This window comes from Patiria miniata, unplaced genomic scaffold (assembly GCF_015706575.1).
Source record: "Patiria miniata isolate m_02_andy unplaced genomic scaffold, ASM1570657v1 HiC_scaffold_18, whole genome shotgun sequence".
Classification (NCBI taxonomy): Eukaryota; Metazoa; Echinodermata; class Asteroidea; order Valvatida; family Asterinidae; genus Patiria; species Patiria miniata.
Window position 1 is genome coordinate 8323056 of NW_024037056.1, and position 20093 is coordinate 8343148.

The 20093-nt window shown below is 38.1% G+C and overlaps 1 protein-coding gene across 9 annotated transcripts in view; it reads left to right on the forward strand.

Annotated features, from left to right (window-relative positions):
* The window catches only part of LOC119724484 (protein scribble homolog), an 81196-nt gene that overhangs the window by 23168 nt on the left and 37935 nt on the right, over positions 1–20093 (forward strand). For 7 of the 9 annotated variants that reach the window (XM_038195558.1, XM_038195555.1, XM_038195557.1 and 4 more), the window contains exons 4-18: positions 98–187; positions 6675–6870; positions 7449–7593; positions 9065–9137; positions 10002–10131; positions 10627–10809; positions 11788–11890; positions 12209–12339; positions 13581–13676; positions 14131–14421; positions 16560–16778; positions 17203–17304; positions 18032–18121; positions 18674–18751; positions 19092–19259. In XM_038195558.1, the coding sequence (XP_038051486.1) occupies positions 98–187; positions 6675–6870; positions 7449–7593; positions 9065–9137; positions 10002–10131; positions 10627–10809; positions 11788–11890; positions 12209–12339; positions 13581–13676; positions 14131–14421; positions 16560–16778; positions 17203–17304; positions 18032–18121; positions 18674–18751; positions 19092–19259 (2095 nt within the window). The remainder of the gene's footprint in view (positions 1–97; positions 188–6674; positions 6871–7448; positions 7594–9064; positions 9138–10001; positions 10132–10626; positions 10810–11787; positions 11891–12208; positions 12340–13580; positions 13677–14130; positions 14422–16559; positions 16779–17202; positions 17305–18031; positions 18122–18673; positions 18752–19091; positions 19260–20093) is intronic. The other 2 variants (XM_038195559.1, XM_038195562.1) reach the window with 2 other exon arrangements.

Genomic DNA, 20093 nt, shown 5'->3' on the forward strand with positions numbered 1-20093 from the left:
TCTGAAAAACAACTCAGGACTGTTATTGCTAACTGTTTTTCTAACTTATCATGTATGTATTCATAACCATTTCATTTTTCTATATTCTCCCCTGTAGATTACCAACCGGTTTCACACAACTACACCATCTTGCCCACCTAACACTGAATGATGTAACCCTAGAAAACCTACCTACAGACATAGGAAAGTAAGTATCAGCAGGCAGGTTGCACCATTTCGATTGGAGGGGTGATTAGAACAGTAAGGAAAAAGAGATGTTACATGTACATGTACATGGACACACCAGAATTGAAGCATGATCAATGTAATTACTTGTCACCAAGAAAAACATTATTTCACATAAATTCGTCTTTCCAATAGGCCTGTTTGACAAACTTACGCTGTAGGAGGGTAAAATACGTGTACGTCGGTACTCAGAATACCGTAGTTAAGAAATCAGTGTTCTGGAGAAGATGTTATTGCTTGCCACGAGACTGTGGATTCCGGTTGTCAGCCCGTCAGGTCCACACAGGATGTCCCTGTAGAAGCGTAGTCGGAAACGATCATTTAGGCAGCGACTGACAAGGATTTGTCATACTACATGAGCGAGTTATTTGTGTCTTACAGAAATACTTTGGGAATGAAAAGAGTACATGTATACGTATATATGTACTTGAACTGAGAATAGTGCAGAATCTGGACTCCGTCCATTGATAGGAATATGGACACATTCACTCACATGGACATGAACCCTACATGATGCATGCACGTGAACATACGTACACTGCACATTGTACATGTTGCCTAGGTGTACATGTACAGTAAAAGTGCAATAACTTCACCAAGACTTCAATGGCTTTGTAGTGCTAAATTTTTCAAAAAACACACAGCAGTCACTGCTGTGTGTTTTTTGAAAAATTTAGTTTTCAATTATTGGAATTTGGATTTGATCGAAAATTCAAATATTTGAATATTGACATTAAGTTTTGAATGGACTGCAAGCATCGATATATATTTTTGTAGCTGACTAGCTGATAATTGAGATATTTTAAAGATGAAAATAACGAGTAATATTTTTCACAAAAGTAAAGTGGCTGTCCACAAAAATGTGGTCTTTGACAAACTTTTTGACATATAACATTACATCATGGACATTTTTTGTCATCTTCTCGAGACATTTGAGTATTCTATTTGGTACGTTGCTATGCAGATCGATTTTCAGTGGCTGATCAAATATTCAGATGTGTACATGTATTCGGTATATTCAGCGCAGCCCTAGGGCTTTGAAGCCTCAGGCAAGGTCTGTGATTTCTATCAGTGATATTGGGGGAACCGTAATCTCCAAAAAACAAAATAGAGAAAAAAAGGCATCCCCTGGCATGGCTGAGGTAGATTAGCAACGGGAAGCAGGGGTGGCAATATGAGTCACAGGTGCAATGTGATCATGTACCTGGCTATGTCAATTCATGCCCTTTAAAGGGAAAATACAACATTTGCAAACATCGAAAAATAAAACTTTTTAATAAAGTTTTTACAAAATACCTTACAGGATGTTGGTAAATGACAGTCTAAAGTATCCTGTAAAATTATGGCACCTGGTGTGAAGTCATTTTGAAGAAAATTGTATTTTTGTATACATTTCCAACGGTGGTCGGCCGACCACCATAGGAAAAACCTAACTATTTTTCAAGTACTGCTTCAAATTTACCATTTTCTTCAGTCCAAATTTTGTTTGCTATTGGTTTCATGTTCATGAATGGGTGCAGGCCAGCTAGACTGGTTCCCTTACTGTACAATTTTCCGGCATCTTTAAACTGATCCATTTCATCTTCAGTGGAGTCAGGGAACCAGACTACTTGAACTTTTTTTGTTTTTCTTGGTTTTTCCAGCATTTTCGAAAACAAAACTTCAAACATGTCAGTGTAACAATAATTTGATCTATTATACTAACCCCTCAAATAGTTCATTTTTGAAAATTAACGCAAAAGCCAATGATGTACATTCCCTTTAATACATTGATGGGCATTTTTAGGGCTAAACAGCTTCAGGGATTTTGAATTTGTACATAATGTACAAAATGTACATGTACATGTACCTTCAGGTACAATAACATGTGTACGGTATTTGAATGTTAGCAAGCCAACATCTTTGAGAAGTTCCCTGGTGCTGATGCTCCCCCAAAAAGGTATGAAATAGCCATGGAAAGTCATGCTAATGTACATGTATGCTGTGTGACAAATACATATACATTGTATGTTTTAGTGTTATGAATATGAGCTTAGTCTCAGTGTCAAGACCATGGGTGGTGATTTTTTTTGGGGGGGGGGGGGGAGGACATATTTCCCCCCCCCCTTCCCAATAATGGCTGGAGATGGCATGGTGCTGTTTCCCCAATACTGTATATTGCCAGGCACTTACTGCTATGCGAATGCATATAGATTTTTAACCAAATGTACATAAATGTGGATTATTTATTGTAAGTACATGTAACAAGAAATCTTGACATACTGTACATGTAAGGCCAGCAGAACATGTACATTAATGAGTTTTTTTTTTTTTTTTTTTTTTACAGCCAAACGATAATATGCATGTAGTTTACATGTATGCCTTTTTTAAAAACCTGCTGAAAAAAGTGCAAGTTTGGGCATTAAGGTTAGGGTCAGTCGGTTTACTTGAAACAGAGGTAATTTGTTTTAACCTTGTTTCAATGGGGCTTAACATTGGTACCCCGGTACATGTATGTCCAATGATGTAGAAATATGATACACATACATCAGGGGTGTGAAATCTCAGCTTTAAAGCTGATTTTAGCTTTTTTTGTTTTGAAATTCAGCTTTTTTCCGTCACTTGCTGTGTACAAAGGTATAAGTATAGGAGATTTCCGAAGTCCAGCTTTTTTACACCTTTTCCAGGCGTTTACAGCTCTTTTGATCAGTGGTCACTGACACCCCTGATACATGTAAAGTGCCCAGTGCGAGCGCAGGTGTTGCCAGCATAGTTCACATTACATGTGTACCACACATTGACATTTGGGGCCATAAAATCTGTCAGCAGAATTTAATGACCACTGTGCTTTGTCTCATATGGTACAAGTACATGTACACATGTACATGTAACAATCACAAAATGTCAGGCAGTTTAAACATTTTCCTATAGGCTGCCAAATGATGCAAAAACAAATCAGGAATTAATGAAAGTTGAAAGAATATGAAAATACAATTTTCACTCTCCAAGTTATAAATTTCAAATTGCCAACTTAAAACCTCAATTTTGTTGGAAAAATGTAAAATGAAATGTACATGTAAATGTACATGATCATGTAAAGTATTTGGAACTGTTCAACTAACACTCTCCTTATAATACCGGTACAATGAACTTATGTCATTTTGAATGACTGAGTCCTGAAACACACAATCAGTAAAACTACATGTATACATGTACACACGACATACCTACATGTACAGTACAATGTACATGTGCATGTACATGTACAGGTATTAATCCGTCATCAATGACTTCCAACTTGATGCTTATTGCACATACATCACAATTCATGAAGTGTAAGTACTGGTACTATGATCGTAAAATGATTGTTGTTAAAGCACATGACTTAATACTGTATGTTGATGTTAGAAGTGCACATGAGTTCATGTTCAACATACTGAATAATTGACGTACAACATCAGGTACCGGTAGGTATTTTGTTCATGTTTGCATATTTTCAGTTTAGCATGCAAGTTGAATATTATTACACACTACATCCTGTCAACTGCCTAGCTACATTACCATACCTGTACACCCACATCATATTTCAATTCACCCATATATCATGCCCAAATGTCAGCATTAGTGTGTAGGCACAGGGCTGTCTGCCATCCACGTTTGCTAGTTCAGGCATGGAGGAATATCACGGTTTGCACATGAAAGGTCAGGGAAGTTTTGCGCATTGTAATTTGTATTGCATGATTCAAAACAGAATACATCAAATATAAAGGAACAAGCACAGAATGAGGATGTCACTAGCAGTCGTATGTTATTTGATTAGCATACATGTATGGAGATGTGAATAGCATGGTATTGATACTCTTACTATAGTACACATACAATTTATTTTTGATGTAAATGTAGGTACAATGTACATGTACATGTACAGTGTATGTACATTAAATGCCTTTCTAATAAAAGCAATGTAATGTTTGTGCTCATGTACTGCATGTTTTATGTGTACATAATGTACCTGCATACCGGTACGTGCATGTACATGGGGCATTGTCTGCAAAGCTTGAGTCAGTTCAGTGCAACATACATGTACTTCATAGGCCTACTAGTGGGAGACTGAATAAATATATTTATCCAAATAAACAACTCAACCATTTCGAGAGTACAGAATACCATAAATCACAACATGTATTGCCAACAGATTCTAGCTTTGTGCCTGTAAATCATGTACTCCACCACTCTCAACCACAGGAACATTCATACATGAACACATACGTATTGTTTATGTGTATCTTTTCATCTGTTTGTGTCATGTGGGTTTGATAGATTTCAAATCCTAAGCATGTTGTTGATGTATAATGCCACTGTGTAAAGTTGAGAAAGTGAAAGTGCAGGTGTGCAGAATATCATATCTAATCATGGTTTCAGCAGATATCCTTGCCACTAGAAAGTATTGTCTAAATTAATGGTGCATTGGGAGGGCGGAGGTGTCTTAGTAAATTCCATCACAGAAACTGACGGAAGGGGGCTGAAATGTATCTACATGTATGTACAGCATAATATGGGGTGTTTGGCTTAAGGTAGCTTCATATAATTTGTTCTTGCAAAATTGAAATGTTTGAATAGTGAAAACCTTCCACACAGGTATTGGTGTGTCTTGATTCAGTTCAAATTTCATCCACGTATTGGATGCATACTAATGTGTTTACCCTTGCCTGGGTAAAAATACTCCATGTTTGATCTCAGGAAATGAAAGGAGAATGCTGTGTACTTGGAAATGTCAACCACAATGAAACTAACACACAGGGCCGACATGACAGCTCATAATGGATGTGTTTGAGTGGCTCACACGGATCGACTTGGGTAAAGGCAGACAGGTTAGCCATGAGAGCCAGGCTAATCGAACGCTCAAACACAGGCCATCAGGATCCTCACGTGATGTCTGTAGCTGCAGTTATTATAGCTACTGACAAATCGTCCGTTTCGGAGTGCAAGTCATACTTTGAGATGTACTGTTTTCCGTCAATTGCAAAAAGTAACAACGTCAGGCTAGAATTCTCCTCTAAAGTTGCAATGAGATCAATAAATAATTGATCTATAGTCGTTTGCGAGTTAGCCACGCCCCTTAGTTAACCCAATGGAGTTTTTTACACTAAGTTTTCTTTGTCTCAGATTGTGCGCGTTCCGCGTCCATTTGTCTATCATGTAATTGGACAATATGTCACAAGCTGCGTTGACGCGATCCTAACGCGATTCTACTGTAATAGGTCAGCTATGTTTAAACTTCAAATAAATTGATTTTTAGGGTCCACTTGATCTTTTCTGCCGTCCGGCCGCCTTATTTAAATCTGTTTCTTGGAATGAATAACGCATGCGTGTGACGTATTTCCACCACTGACTCTGCTCCATGAGCAGGGTCTGTGGTGGCTGACCCGGTGGAATGACATCATCTGGAGTTTATGGAATGGCACAGGCATAACCCGAGTCGATCTGATCCGGGTGAGCTAATCGAACGCGCACAATTTCTCTGTGAGTGTGTGTGTTGACAGGACAGCCTTGTTGTCTAGCATGTGTTAGTTAGATCATTCAGCCTGATTCCAATCACGATGCATTTGAAGCCAGAGCTAGAATTGAATACATGTGGTTGGCTAGAAAGAACAGTCACACCACATGCTTCATGTCCCCTGTGATGGTCAGTCCAATGCACCTACAGTCTGAGCTTAGATTGGAAACAGGGCATTTATCATATATTCACTGCAATATCTTAGTGTAGAAACCCAAAAGCCAAGTCAAAAAAGGTGACATGCATGAGACCTGATTTGCACGAAGGATCAGCCTGGAGGCCTACAGATAAACAGTGTTGTGTTGAACTCTGGCAAAGAATAACTTGATTATCTATTAAAAAAACACCAAAACAAAAAGAAAATAATGTTGTGTTCATTGTATAAATGTATGTACAAGTGGGCTGTTGCTTATACAACCAACACCATATTTTGAACAATTATCACAACATTGGAAATTCTGGAATAGCACAAGTGCACAAACATATGGACTCCGTGTGCAAGTACCGGTAGCTCTCAATAGTTACAAAATGGAGAATTGGGGGGAGACCACTGGGAAGGACATTCAAACACATTGCTGCGGACACATGACACACATTCAGAATCAAATAAGTTGTGCATATATGTGCATTATGAGCCTGAACCAGTTAATACACACGATGTGTCCCTCTCACTGGGGCTCTCAAAAGATGTCACAAAGTGCTATCTACTGTGTCTGCACGAGGTCCATAGCCTTCTGAATACCTACATGTTATAACAGCTTCCCATATGTCATGTGCATATTCTCCATTAATTATTTTTCTTCCCCCAAATAAAAATTGATACATTGAGGGTCGATGGATGAATACCGAGAAATCAAAACTTATTTCTGAGTTTGTTGATCATAACTGATTGATCTATATGATTTGGTTGCAGCCTGTCCAATCTGCTAACCCTAGAGCTACGTGAGAACCTTCTGAAGATACTACCAGAATCCTTGTCCTTCCTGGTGCGTTTAGAGCTACTTGACCTGGGCAGTAATGAACTGGAGGAACTACCTGAGACCTTAGGAGCGTTGCCTAACCTGATGGAACTATGGCTGGACTGTAATGCACTCGCTACTCTGCCACCGGTAACATTCTAAACATCACATGTTTAAACAAGTGACGTGAATTACATAAATTCTGAAACAAAAGTATAATAAGATAAGGGCCTTTTTATACTAGCTCTCTGAATAAGTATCCTGAATCAGGTAATGGTGTTGAGAGTGGAAAGAGGGCTTGGAACATGGGTATGCTCTGAGTCTAGCCACACCATCGCCTTTCATGCATTTCATCATTATTTCTTGTCATGTGCATATGTTATACAGCTTACACACTTGTTAACTTGAGTATTATGCCCACTTATTGTAAATTTCAAGCAGATCATTTGGATGTGAAAAAACTGAGATGGCACTGGATTGCACAATACGTTGTTAGAAAAAACATTTGGAATATTCATTCTTTAAATTCCCTGCATTATTTTGTTAATTAAAATGGGGATAAGAGGGATTGAATATTAATGGTGCCTGTTCTCAATCACATCTCCATTCCCCATAGTACATGTTTGTCTAGACTCAAATGCACATAATAATGTCAGTGTCTTCTTGTCCCTCCTAAACCATGAATAATTTTCCTTTTGTATGTGATCTTCCGGTTTGCAAATATGTAGGAAATTGGCAACTTGACCAGGTTGACTGTTCTGGACATCTCAGAGAACAGCTTGGAATGTCTCCCTGATGAGATTAGTGGATTACAGAGCCTAACAGATCTCACTCTCTCACAAAACTGCCTGGAGAAACTGCCAGATGGAATAGGTAAAGAAACTTGACTAGTAGCGTACAGGAAGTAGCAAGGTTGGTGGATTGACAGATTGAGTCGTGTAGATAAAGAAAAAATGGCATGAACATGCAACAGATGCAAAGGTTTCAATTTCTTAGAAGGCTTCCAGATTTTTCAACAATGTTAAGGCCTTACGACTGTCTCCTTATCTGTTCAGTTTTTGAGAAGAAATAGGGTTTAATCATAAAATAACCCTAGCCATTTGTATTCAATTTATGTTCAATTCATTGAGATGTTAATGACCTTTTAGGGCACCTTACTGATTAACTGGTATGAAATAGAGTAACGGTACCATTAGAAATGGTATGTGTTTGGGATACGTATGCATGTCTATCACCATTTTGGGGGTTATGTCACCAAACTCATATATGAACATGGACATCCTAACATTTTCATTTGAAATTTGCACATTGCCCATAGTGCGCCTGATGAAGTAACCATGCACAATGGGGATTTGACAAGCACCTGTTTTTGCTGAGTCTGCATACACGTACCATTTCTAACGGTCCCTCATTTGGGTTAACCAAGTGAGAATCCATTAAGATCATACACCAGATCTCAATTACTGTACATGTCATTTCCTTGGGATATCAGGCAGGCTCAGAGGCCTGCGTGTTACCCTGAATAGCCTGGGTGTGGGATATGAAGAACATGACACACAACCTTGTTTCCATGGGTACGATCTTGCTGCGCCATGTTGGTTCCCATCATGCCTTGCACCATCTTAACCCCTGGAATTGTGTAATTTAAATGTGCCACCATTTGGAACATTTAAATTAGGACTGCAGTTGACGTATTTAACGCATGGCCCAATGCTTACAGTTTTAAAAATGATGTGACGTTCAGGAACGCGTTTTTGAAATACGTGCGCAGCATGCACTGAATAGCCGGTCAGCGTCGTTTGCGTATTCCTCATGGCCAGGGGTCCAGTGAAGGAACGTGCACGTGCCCATGGAGTCCAGGCTGCATGACATAACCTGGGTTATGTTATACCATATATATCATACGACTGATGGGTTACTATATATGGTGTACATGTACAAGCACATGTGCCAACAGGACTCTATTTTGTTGTTTTACAGTTTTGTACTAGTTTCGCAGGTGTACAACAAACACGTTTCCTTTGTTGACATCTCTCTCAGGATTCTGTACCGGTTACATTTTATGAGGACTTTGCCATAGTAATCAATGTTTTACTTACCACTGACAAACAAACATACATACTCAACATGTCTGGTAACTCTAAATACTGTAAGTTGCATGAACATATGCCATTGATCACTGTGCTCAACAACCTGTAAATGGCAACATTTCATTGCGTATCCAGTGTGCTATAAAATGCCATTTTAGATTGTAATGACACAAAATTCAAAGGCTCTTTACACATTTCAATAATAATTTAGTAAATCAAAGTAACTTGTTTTCCTTTCTCTCGTATTTTTGTAGGTAAACTGAAAATGCTGAGTATCCTCAAGTTAGACCAGAACCGAGTTATAGCACTCCCTGCTTCCATTGGAGGGTTAGTATAAGATTGCCTCATGCAATGCACTCATGAACTCAGGCTGCTAGTACAGTCTGAATACATACATGTAGTACTTACAATTTATACCGGTATTTATGAGGTCAGCTGTGTAAAGTGTGTGATGTGTGATACAGATTATTCAATTCGGGCGTTTCACAATGCAGTGCGCCACCAAGAGTTTGGCACAGAGAGTTATTTTACCCAGTGCATCGACAAATTCGCAGCGCGGGCTATTTGAAATTGTTAGGTTGTCCGGTCAGTAGTTTCATAAGCGTATGATTCGAGTGTCTGTTTGCCCTTTTCTTTTTATCAATATGGTGTTATTTTGTAAGGCGGCAGAACGCTATGCCCCAATCCTTAACAAATTAGCTCAAGTTATCTACTGATACTCGTTCAAATGGGCCGTATTTTGTCGACTGTAAACTTGAAAAATGGTCTGTCCGTGGCAAACTCTTGGTGGAGCACTGCATTGTGAAAGACCCCAATTGTACATGCGTCCGGTTCAGTTCAACTTGCCCACAGTCTTTAGCGTTCTCTTACTGTATTCTGTTCATATTCTGGATCAGCTTGTATTGGCAGCTGTGACTGACCTGAATACCTGTAGCTTCTTGTTATAGTTCATAGTCATATTCTCTTACAATGGTATCCCATAATATAACTAGAGACTTTTGAGAGAGCTGTATTCTGATTCAAAAATTAAACTGACAAGTTTGTCACAATTAAAATGTTGGACTGTCTTCAATTAAATGTTTTGTTCAGTTTTTCCTTATCTACATAGAGTACAAGCAAAAAGGTTTTATAAAATTATAACAAACTTTAGGCACATTTTTCTCATTTCTACTTTTATTGTCATTTTTCCAGATGTGAGAATATGACAGAGCTCATCCTTACAGAGAACATTATTCAAGAACTTCCCCCAACGATTGGTAACATGTCCAAACTGAACAACCTGAACGTAGATCGCAACAGACTCCTGCATCTAATACCCGAGGTGAGAATACTAAAGGGAATCGAAAGTGGACGAACTATTCAATTCAATTTTTCAAATCAATTCTGGTTTATTTGATAAAAAAAACACCAAATAAAAAAGGCAAAGACTTAAATAATTTGGTTTACAAAAATTACATTAAAAATTACAAATTTATACAAAGCATAAACATAAGCATTCCAGAATTCTTATTAAGTTCAAATTTAAGATTAATCAATTAATTAAAATTTAAGTAAGAAGAAGACATTGTTTAAAAAGGGGATGCATGTATTTGAACAGAACAGTGTATAGAATGGTTGTATTGTCTTCTTGTCAGTATTGAGGGATGTGAATTCTAATTTGTTAGGCAAGCTAGCATGGCTGGGGTTGATTTCACCAGACCCCTCAATAATCAGTAATCAGCACTAAGGGGAATTAACATCTATATTAGATTCTCTGACCTGACTAGCTTGCTCAGGTAATATGTCCTCCATCATTTGCTGTACCTGTGTGTTACAGATTGGCAAGTGTGTACGTCTTGGTGTTATCTCTCTGCGAGATAATCGTCTGACCAGGTTACCCCCAGAGATCGGCATGTTGACTGAGCTACATGTGCTGGATGTGTCTGGTAATAGATTAGACTGGCTTCCCATTCAACTAGCCAACTGTAACCTGAAAGCTCTATGGCTGTCAGAGAACCAGGTAGGTTTGAAGTAATAACAAGGGTTTACTGACTGTGAGGCATTGCAATCCATTTCATATCGGGACTTTTTGGGGGGGGTAACTTGCATGTAAATCATAGACTGTTTGGAGAAACTTGATTATGCGCATATTGCTATATAGACTGTTTAGAGAAACTTGATTATGCCCATATTGATGAGCTAATTATACTGGTTTTAATTGCCAATGTTGCAACACATCATGGCGGTAAACAAAGCTCACTACTGGGTGGGATGTATGCTACCTGTATGGTACTCATGCCAAGCTGGTTGGTTAGTTGTACTATGCAACTGCAAAGTATGCAGTTGTTATCAAAACATTCTCCAACATAAGTCAGCTTCTAAACCCCCAGCCACACAGGTTGAATGTGAAACAAATACTACAGGGTTCTTTCACTACCTAGTCTAATCCGGGTACTCAAAAGTCAGCATCACTATTGTAGTAGGCACAGATTGTGAGTCCGTACAATTATGACAACCGTTCAATGGCACAGGTAGTGAACATTATGCCGTTTGATAAAGAATTCACGGCTATTTAATGTGATAATAAGCCCTACTGTCACAACATGGCGCAGTGGTGGTCGATCATGGAGAAACTGGATAGTCACGTAGTACTTTGACGTCATACAATCAGAACCTATAAGATATATATTTGGAATGAAGTGCAACACTAATTGTATCTTGTTGGCAGATTTTGATTTTAATTTAGTGACATATGTTAGTATTATACAATTACAACATAGTTTGAGGGGAAGAAGTGCGAAATAACTGGTCCTGAGGTGTTGGCTGATAAGGGAGGGGTTGATTTCTAAACTGAAATATTGCAAGGGTGACAAGTACACATGCTTGGTATGGATACAATCTTGAGATTTCTGAGGAGAATTGTGAGTAAGTCTCCAGTCATGAGTGTTGTTGAGAGTACACAATTCTAATCATTACTTGTGTTATTTTCTGACTGCAGTCTCAGCCATTACTCAACTTCCAGACAGACGAGGTTGGACCTCAGCAACTCAAAGTATTGACTTGCTTCCTGTTACCACAACGAGGACCCTCAGAGAGCATGGGTAAGACGCCAATCTGCAGTATGTAGGACACATTACAGTGGGCTGCATATGTTACAAGTTTCTGTTTTTACAGTAGCATTTCGGTTTTTTTTTTTAACTATAATGGGCTGTTTGAAAGTTTGGATAACAGTGCAATCTCAAAGCCAAACATTAGAAGTCCATCAGTCAAAGCTTTGGCTTGTAAAATTAGTGATATGATTGGGCTGTCTTGATTGGATTACATGATAAATCTAATGGCTTTGAATGGTCCAATTAAGAGTGTTTTTATTACGACTACATTGCGCACTGGTGAGTGAATGTTTTGCTCTATTTTGGCAGAGAACCTTCTGGCTGGCAGTGTGGCTACTACTGAAGATGACAACAGAGTTAGCTGGACTGAGAAACCAGACAAGGAGAAAGCCATTAAATTCCATGATGAAGGAGTGGACTTTGAGGAACATGAGAGACCGGTAAACCGTGGCTCATACTTCACCCAAATACTAACGTCACAATTAGTTGGGACTTGCAAATGCAAATGCCATTACTATTTGGTTGCAAATGCACCTAAGTTGACCACATTTTACCTAAAGATAATTCTCTCGAGCAAAGTTTCATGATTTGAAATTCGTTTAGTTTTCATGTTTGTGTGAAGTTTGCATAAGACAATGGATTCCTTGCACGAACAATAGATGACACTTTGTGACTGCTAGTGGTAGCTCTGTGTGTGGCACACTGCATAGGCACTCTAGTTTGCATGCATGTACACAAATAATTTGACTCTGAAATATGCACATGAAAACTTATAGAGATTTCACAGATGAACTGTATTCGCGAGGAAGCCTTTTTTGATCGTGTTCCCTGAATTTTAGTTCACATACGCGATTTTGTCGCACGATAATGTCGCGTGTTTTTATATATATGCACAAATCAATGAGCGCATTTACATTTACGCGACAAAGTCGTGCGACTTATCGCACTAATTTCAAAAATTGTGCAACATGGCGCGTATTTGTTCATTCACACACTTGCGTGAACAGCATTGCCGTGTGACATAGTCATTGCAACAGAATCACCTGTGGGTAAATAGGCCTTGTAAGCGGTTGAATGGGATGGTGCCAGACTGTTTACATGTATGCGTTCCAAGCCTTACTTTCATTTTTTTTAAATGTGGCTTAAAACACAAGTGAATGAGTAATCACAAATTGAAATCATTCATCAGAGCAGACTGGTATTAATTTGTAATTCACTTTTTTTCATTAGTTTCATTTCTATTCGCAAGTTCCAAAAATGACGATTTTACCTCGTTTTCAATCTAATATGGCCGACTCGTGGATAAAGCCTATGGAAGTCAAGAGGTTTAACTACTGGCTGTTGCTCAGTCCAAGCAGGGCTTTGGTCAAAAGTTGTAACAACTTGTCATCCAGTTAGGCAACCATGAACATTTGCCTTTTATCCCAAGTTATAATTGATTAAACTTGCCACTGATCACTGTCCCAAGTGTCCTCTACATGTATACCAGTCTTGACAGATAAAAACACATTTTTTCAAAACCTGTTCAAAATTCATTCTATTTAAAAGTTGTTGTGACTGCTGGAAAAACCACATACCTGTAGTGATTACTGTGTGAGGTCAAAGTAGACTTTATTATTTGTTTTTATTTGAATGGTTGGTTTGTAGCTGCACATTCAAGAAATATGATTTTTTCTTGCAGTCCAACTTTGTTCGTCATGACACGCCCCACCCCAGGGAACTTAAAGCAAGACACCCTAAGTTTGCACACCAAGGTCATCATAAAAGTAAACACAACGTAAGTTATAACACAGCTGTCATTGTTTAGCTGCTTGCAATTGTTGGTGACTTTTTGTTATTATGATTATAGTGTGATTGATCAAGATTCCTGGTAGGGATAGATATTTAAGTTTCATACAAATTAGTTGTAAACAAATTGTCTTTATTGCAAGGGGCAATTTTAAAAGCAGATTAAACTCTTTGATTTTCGTTTTTGGAGAAGTACATGATCAAACTGTCAATGGTGAAAATGGATGTCGATGACAACCAAATACAACCAAATACAGCAGAGAATTACAGGAAATAAAAAAAAAGTTAAAACTCTGCATGTTGCAGAAATATCTTATTCTAAATACATACAAAAAAATCATTAGAATACATTGACCAATATTTGTTGGAGCTGAGAAACCTAAACAATTCCTTAAGTTATTGAGTTTAGTTTCAAGGTGTCCTATTTGTGTATCTCATGTTAGCGTTCCACAGATGAGGATGAAAGTCAAGTAGGCACTGATGATGAATCTGAGAAGCGGTTATCTGGTCACTTCAAACCCCCAACTGAAACAGATGCATTACTTGCTGGAGCTAGTGGTACAGTCATTGTACCTACCATGGTCACTACACAGCTAGCCTCACCAGTAGCCAATGTACAGGAGGATGATATGGAAGATCCATTACTGAAAGCTTCAAACACTGCCCCAGTCCAAGCTCAACGGACTGTACAACTTCAGTCACCAAATGATCGACGGTCTGGAGAAATATCAGAGGTCAGTTTTGCTCAGTAGGTGTTTGTGTTAATAGTAATATGGTTTTGAGAAGAAACTTTTCCCATTGAACAGTGATTGTGTGATTTCTGATTGTGTGTGTGATGATGTGGCAGGCAGATTTGGAGTTGAGTTCATCACAGGTCAAGTCACAAGTAAATCATGAATATTTCATGAATATATTCCATGTTTTCAGGAATCAGCCTGAAATGCCATGTTGACTGGCCATTCCAAGTGCATGCATGCAACCCACAATATCGTAAATAATGTGAGCATTAAAAGCTTTGACAACACATAAAAATTACCTACAGAAGGAAGGAGAAATCAAGTTTGGAGACTTAACAACAACCGGCATTTTGTATCTTGTTCCAAATGGTGTTTGCTTGGCATGCTTTTTCTTAAATATTTCATCGCCAAATATCGAAAACCATGTGTGCATTGATCAGCCATGTCAGTTGATGACATGGGCAGGGTGGCCCAGTAGTGCAGCTGGTTTCCGTCCATTCTGCCTAGGATATTTTTATTGACGAGAACCAGTGCATTATGCTGCACGAATACTCAGTATATACGATCGCGCATGGATTGAGCAATGAGCATCTAGCAAGGTGTTGTGGAAAGTACGCTTATTCCTTTCTCTACATTTGGTCTGACATGGGGATTGGGAGTTTAAAAGAGAATCACAAGCTTGTCTTTATTAATCGCAAGGCGAGAACATTGGTTTTTGGCTATTTGGTCATCAAAAGTGGCATTTTTTTCAGCGGTAAGTTTATACATTTTTTTCAAGTTATTTGAGCCAAGTTATTTAAGAGAAATTGCCTAAGTGGTGGTAGAAAGCTTCAATAGTGTATGATCCTTTAGTATACAAGAAGTGTGTGTGTACTTGTGTGTGTGCCTCCTTCCCACACAGGTTGACTTTCACCAACGTAAATTAACATGAAAGTGACTGTACATGTATGTGCGTAATAGTGATACCTCTGATCTGTAGTTGCATACTGTAATTCCTGCCCTGAATTACATGTCAAACATTGATATGTGAAATCAACCTATCTTCAATCTTACCCCCTCGTCTCCTTTTGGAATACGTCAACTTTTTCAAGACCTTACCCAGTTATCATCCCTGCTTACCCAGACTGAAATCAATATGTCATTTGACCTACATGTATCACTTCTTATTTATTCAGACTTGAGTCTATTAAGCTCAACTCCTTAATACTAACTCTACTGCTTACTCAAGTTGTCCTGAGTTCATTCTTAACTTTCTTGTACTTGTTCTTAAACCTTGCTACTTATCTTGGCCATCGGTATTCATCAGTGCGTTGTGCTATATCTCTTCAATTGTTCTGAAGTTGTTAACTCAGCCAACATTAAAGAAATGATTGGTGTTTGTGTCTTGCATGGGTATTGCATGCTGGGATAACAGTATTCCTCTTCATGTCATATGGATAGAGCACCTGTTCTTGTAAACGATCGTGACAGAGTTCATATCCCAGCACAGGATGTTTCATGTTAACTGACTGACTTACATGTACCAGACACCAATGGTTTCTTTAATGCTGACTCAGTAGAAAACATAGAGAAATTACTAGAGACGATCACCGTTTGCCTTTGTTTAATGGCACTGGACGCTGTATAAACATATGCACAGTAACACTGTTCATTATCTTACCGTAGATGAAATTTGCTTTCTTACCCGGTATTGCATAATACTGAGCAGTCTTTAATTGAAGAAATAAGAAAATGGAATGAGTTATATAAATATATACAATTACATGACGAAAATGTGACAAGTGTGTGTCATATACTTTCATAAACTGCACCCTAAAAAACCAAACATTTGGTGATTTAAACATTGAGATTCAACATTATTGGATCTTGTTGAATGGTGAAAAGTGGATCAGATTTCACTTCTCTCTTAATAGCATTTGTCTACACATTTGGTGCAACCATCTAGAACAATAACGGCTATGTCACAACAAATTATTTGATACAAGTATCACTGCAAATGAGGCAAACCCAGTTTACCCCAAATCATCTTTGCGTTTAAGCAATCTGACCATAAGCAGCATTATGTAGATTGATTCAGGTCCTCCTACATGTAAGCCCACTGAAGTATCAACCAATGGCCTCCCCCCATTCTGCAGAATGATTCCGAGAGGCACGTCGGATTCTCTAGTGATGTCGAAGACCAACCTGAACAAACGGATCTGAAATTGCATCGGCGAGACACTCCGCACTACTTGAAGAACAAACGGGTAAACTTGAATGAGGAACCAGATCAGATGACCACGCAACTATTGAATCAAGTCTTGGCTCGTACTGCAGCTGAACAGGCTAAGAGAGATGAACCTAATTATGAACGGGTGAGGGACTCGTACAAGTCTTGACTTTCTGGAGAAAGCAATCCATTTTGCTTAGCTTGGGCATTGCAACAAATTCATGTTGCCATCACAAATCAGCTTATTAGATTGAATTCAAACAGACAATAACATTAATAGACAGAAATATGGACTGAACCATCACAAGTTCCTATTGCTATTTATATGTTGGAGGTGCTCTATCCATATGATTTTTTTTGGTTTTTGTTTTGTTTTTGTTCTTGTTTCTGCTTTTGTTTTTGTATTTACAAGTTTTGTTTCATTTTCCATATCCTTGACTTGTGACTTCTGGATACATATTTGTTTCAAATTGACCATCAGGAGCACAGTTACATGTACAGTCCATAAGATTCCAGCCTGTATTAATCTAAGACACATACATATTTTGCTTTTGAAATGCAACTGACAGCGCTGTCCCACAAGTCCATCCCTTCGCAAATCCCACAGTCTGTTTGCAAGCCTAGGCAACTTACGCTCTCGGATTTGTAGTACTGAGTCAATACAGGAACAGGTACCATGCTGTCTGGTGTGTTGTAATGACTGATATACTGATCAAAGCTCCTTTGCACCCTTCAGCATATCTGTCTGAAAAACAAAGAATCAAAATTCCTTTTCCTTTTTTATTTATTTGTTTTTGCTGTGAATATCCTTGTTTGGTATTGATTTGGACTTGAATATTAAACTTTATAGCTGGAAATTATCACGTTTAAAATTTAATGGCTTATGTCTAAATACTGTATTTTTCTGTTGACCAGCTTATTCACCTGTACATCACTCTGATTCACAACTCTTTCTTTCTTGATCATTATTCACTTCTGCAGAAACATGGTTTGCCTGTTCCTTCATTATGCTAGTGCACTTAACACAAACAGTTTAGACAAAAAGTGATTGAATTCTAACTAAAACTTCTATCCTGTCTTAGCAACTTGTGGCTATCAAATTACTATTATAGGTTTTGTTTTTTCTATATCCTTTGCATGTGCTCTTGAATCCCAGACAGATAAGACCGTAGGAGCGTTACATACACTATTTTGAACATGCAAGACCATACATCCATACATATGTACATATGCAGAAAAATGACTACTATTTAAACCAAGTGTTTCCTCCAGTTTATTATGTGTCAGTCTTCGACAGAGATAAGGAATGCCATCTTGAATATAATTGTTAAACTAGAGTTAAACTTCAGTGAAGGTTTTAGGTGTTTGATTGTGAATGATTATACTCTTTTGATTTAGCTGGAGATATCCTTTTCAAGAGAAGGTGGTGGTCTTGGGATTAGCATAGCTGGAGGTCGGGGGTCAACTCCATATAAGGGCAATGACCAGGTGAGCTTAAAGTTACCATGTAGTGGTAGGAAGCAGCTTCATGGATGCGGTTATTGGCAAAGGAATATATATCATGAATGTATAGACTAATCCCATAAACATTATTCTTATAATGCATGCATTCCTAAAATTGGTGGGCACATGCAGTTTGGCAGTTTTAAACACCCTTTCAGTCTTGGAATTTAAAAACCTAAACAAACAAATGAACAAACAACAGTACTGGTAGTGGAGTATCTTGATTCCATGCCATTATCTGGACAAGATTTAAACCTTGGGTTCAATATCTCTCACCTGCAGCAAATGAACATTCTATCCAACTTCTGCCCTGCATACTTTTAAGCAATTCACTTTTTAATTAATCAACTGTTCATGATACATTACATATGAGTAGTCATCATTTTTTCTTTTGGAGAACCCCCCTCCACAAAAAGGTGCTTAGCATTCCCACAAAACCAGCCTCTTATGGAACCAATCATCCATTCTATCTTGCTATCATTCTTGTTGATAATTACATTTCATTGTGACATGCTAATTCCTGTTGTTTTCCTACAGGGTATCTTTATATCCAAAGTAGTGGAGGGAGCTGTGGCCCACACTCAGGGTCTACTGGTTGGAGACAAAGTTCTCTCGGTAAGAAGCAATTTCAGTTTACCATTCAACGTATTTCAGTTTTTGTGAATGCACCCTTTAAATCCTAAGTGTAGTAAAAAGGAAATTTGTTAATCATTGTGTGTTGTGCTCTATAGAAATGTCAGTTTTAAGATTGACTTCTGTATATGTACCCTAATCAACAATACATTTCTGGAGCGCTTGTGTGTATGGTGGCCCACGGTAGAATGATTATCACAAGGTTTTTTTTTTTTTTTTTTTTTAATTTTAACAGTTATCTACTTTTGTCATTTCATTAACCAACAATGCACTTGTCTCTTCGTTTGTTGAAAAAAAATAAACCTTTTTGTAAACATTTTAGGTCAATGGAGTGAATTTAGTAGATGCTGATCATCTTGAAGCTGTTGAAGCCTTGCGGAATAGCACCGACCACATTCATATTGTCATTCTGAGAGAGACCGACATCAATCCTGATACAACAACAGCAAATCAAGAGACTGAGGAATCCACAGCAGAGGTCAATCTACCGGTGAGTGTTAATATGAATGTGTCACACAGGCTGATGGTGACTAGGACGTGATGTTGTTGGGACTGCAATCAAGGGTGACTAGTTGGGGAAAGAGGCTAATTAATACTTTGGTGTGGGAAGACGTTTATTTGTTAAATTATTTTGTAACATTAATGCATTTACGTTGCATGTGTAGATATAGGCCATAATGTTACGTTGTTGTTTTATTGCATGTTTTAATGTGGAAGAAGCATTTTGAGTAACTAATACAAGGGTTATTTTAATAACAATTTTCAACTCAAGCATGTTATTTGTTGGTATCAGTATCTTGGTCTTGTTCCCAGAAGGCATGGTGTAGTAAATACTAAAGGCCCGTCATGCCCTGATTGACTGTCCATTTTAATCAAGGTGTTCATGTCTTGCCATTATTCACTTACACACATGTACCGGTACATGTATGTTGAGTTCCAACCAAAAATTGCACGGATTAAAAGCCAAACTTGAGTGTTAAATTTACTGACGGTGTAGCATTATTGATAAATATACATTTTACAGCATCGCATCACATTGCCTGCATGTACAATGGCTTTTTCAGATGTTAAACTCTGGGAAAACATGACCATGAAGAGATGGTAAAGTTTCTATATATTTTTGACATAAAGTGTTGTTGAGTCAAAGTAGTCCATACACTTTGCCCGTTGACTTTGGCAGAAATGAACATCAACATATATTTACCAAACAATCTTTCCTGAACCTATTTTTGTGGAATACTATAAGAAATGTGTAACTGTTTTTATGGCTTATGGTTGAGCATATGTTCACTCACTCATTTCTACACTCACTGCATAATCACAA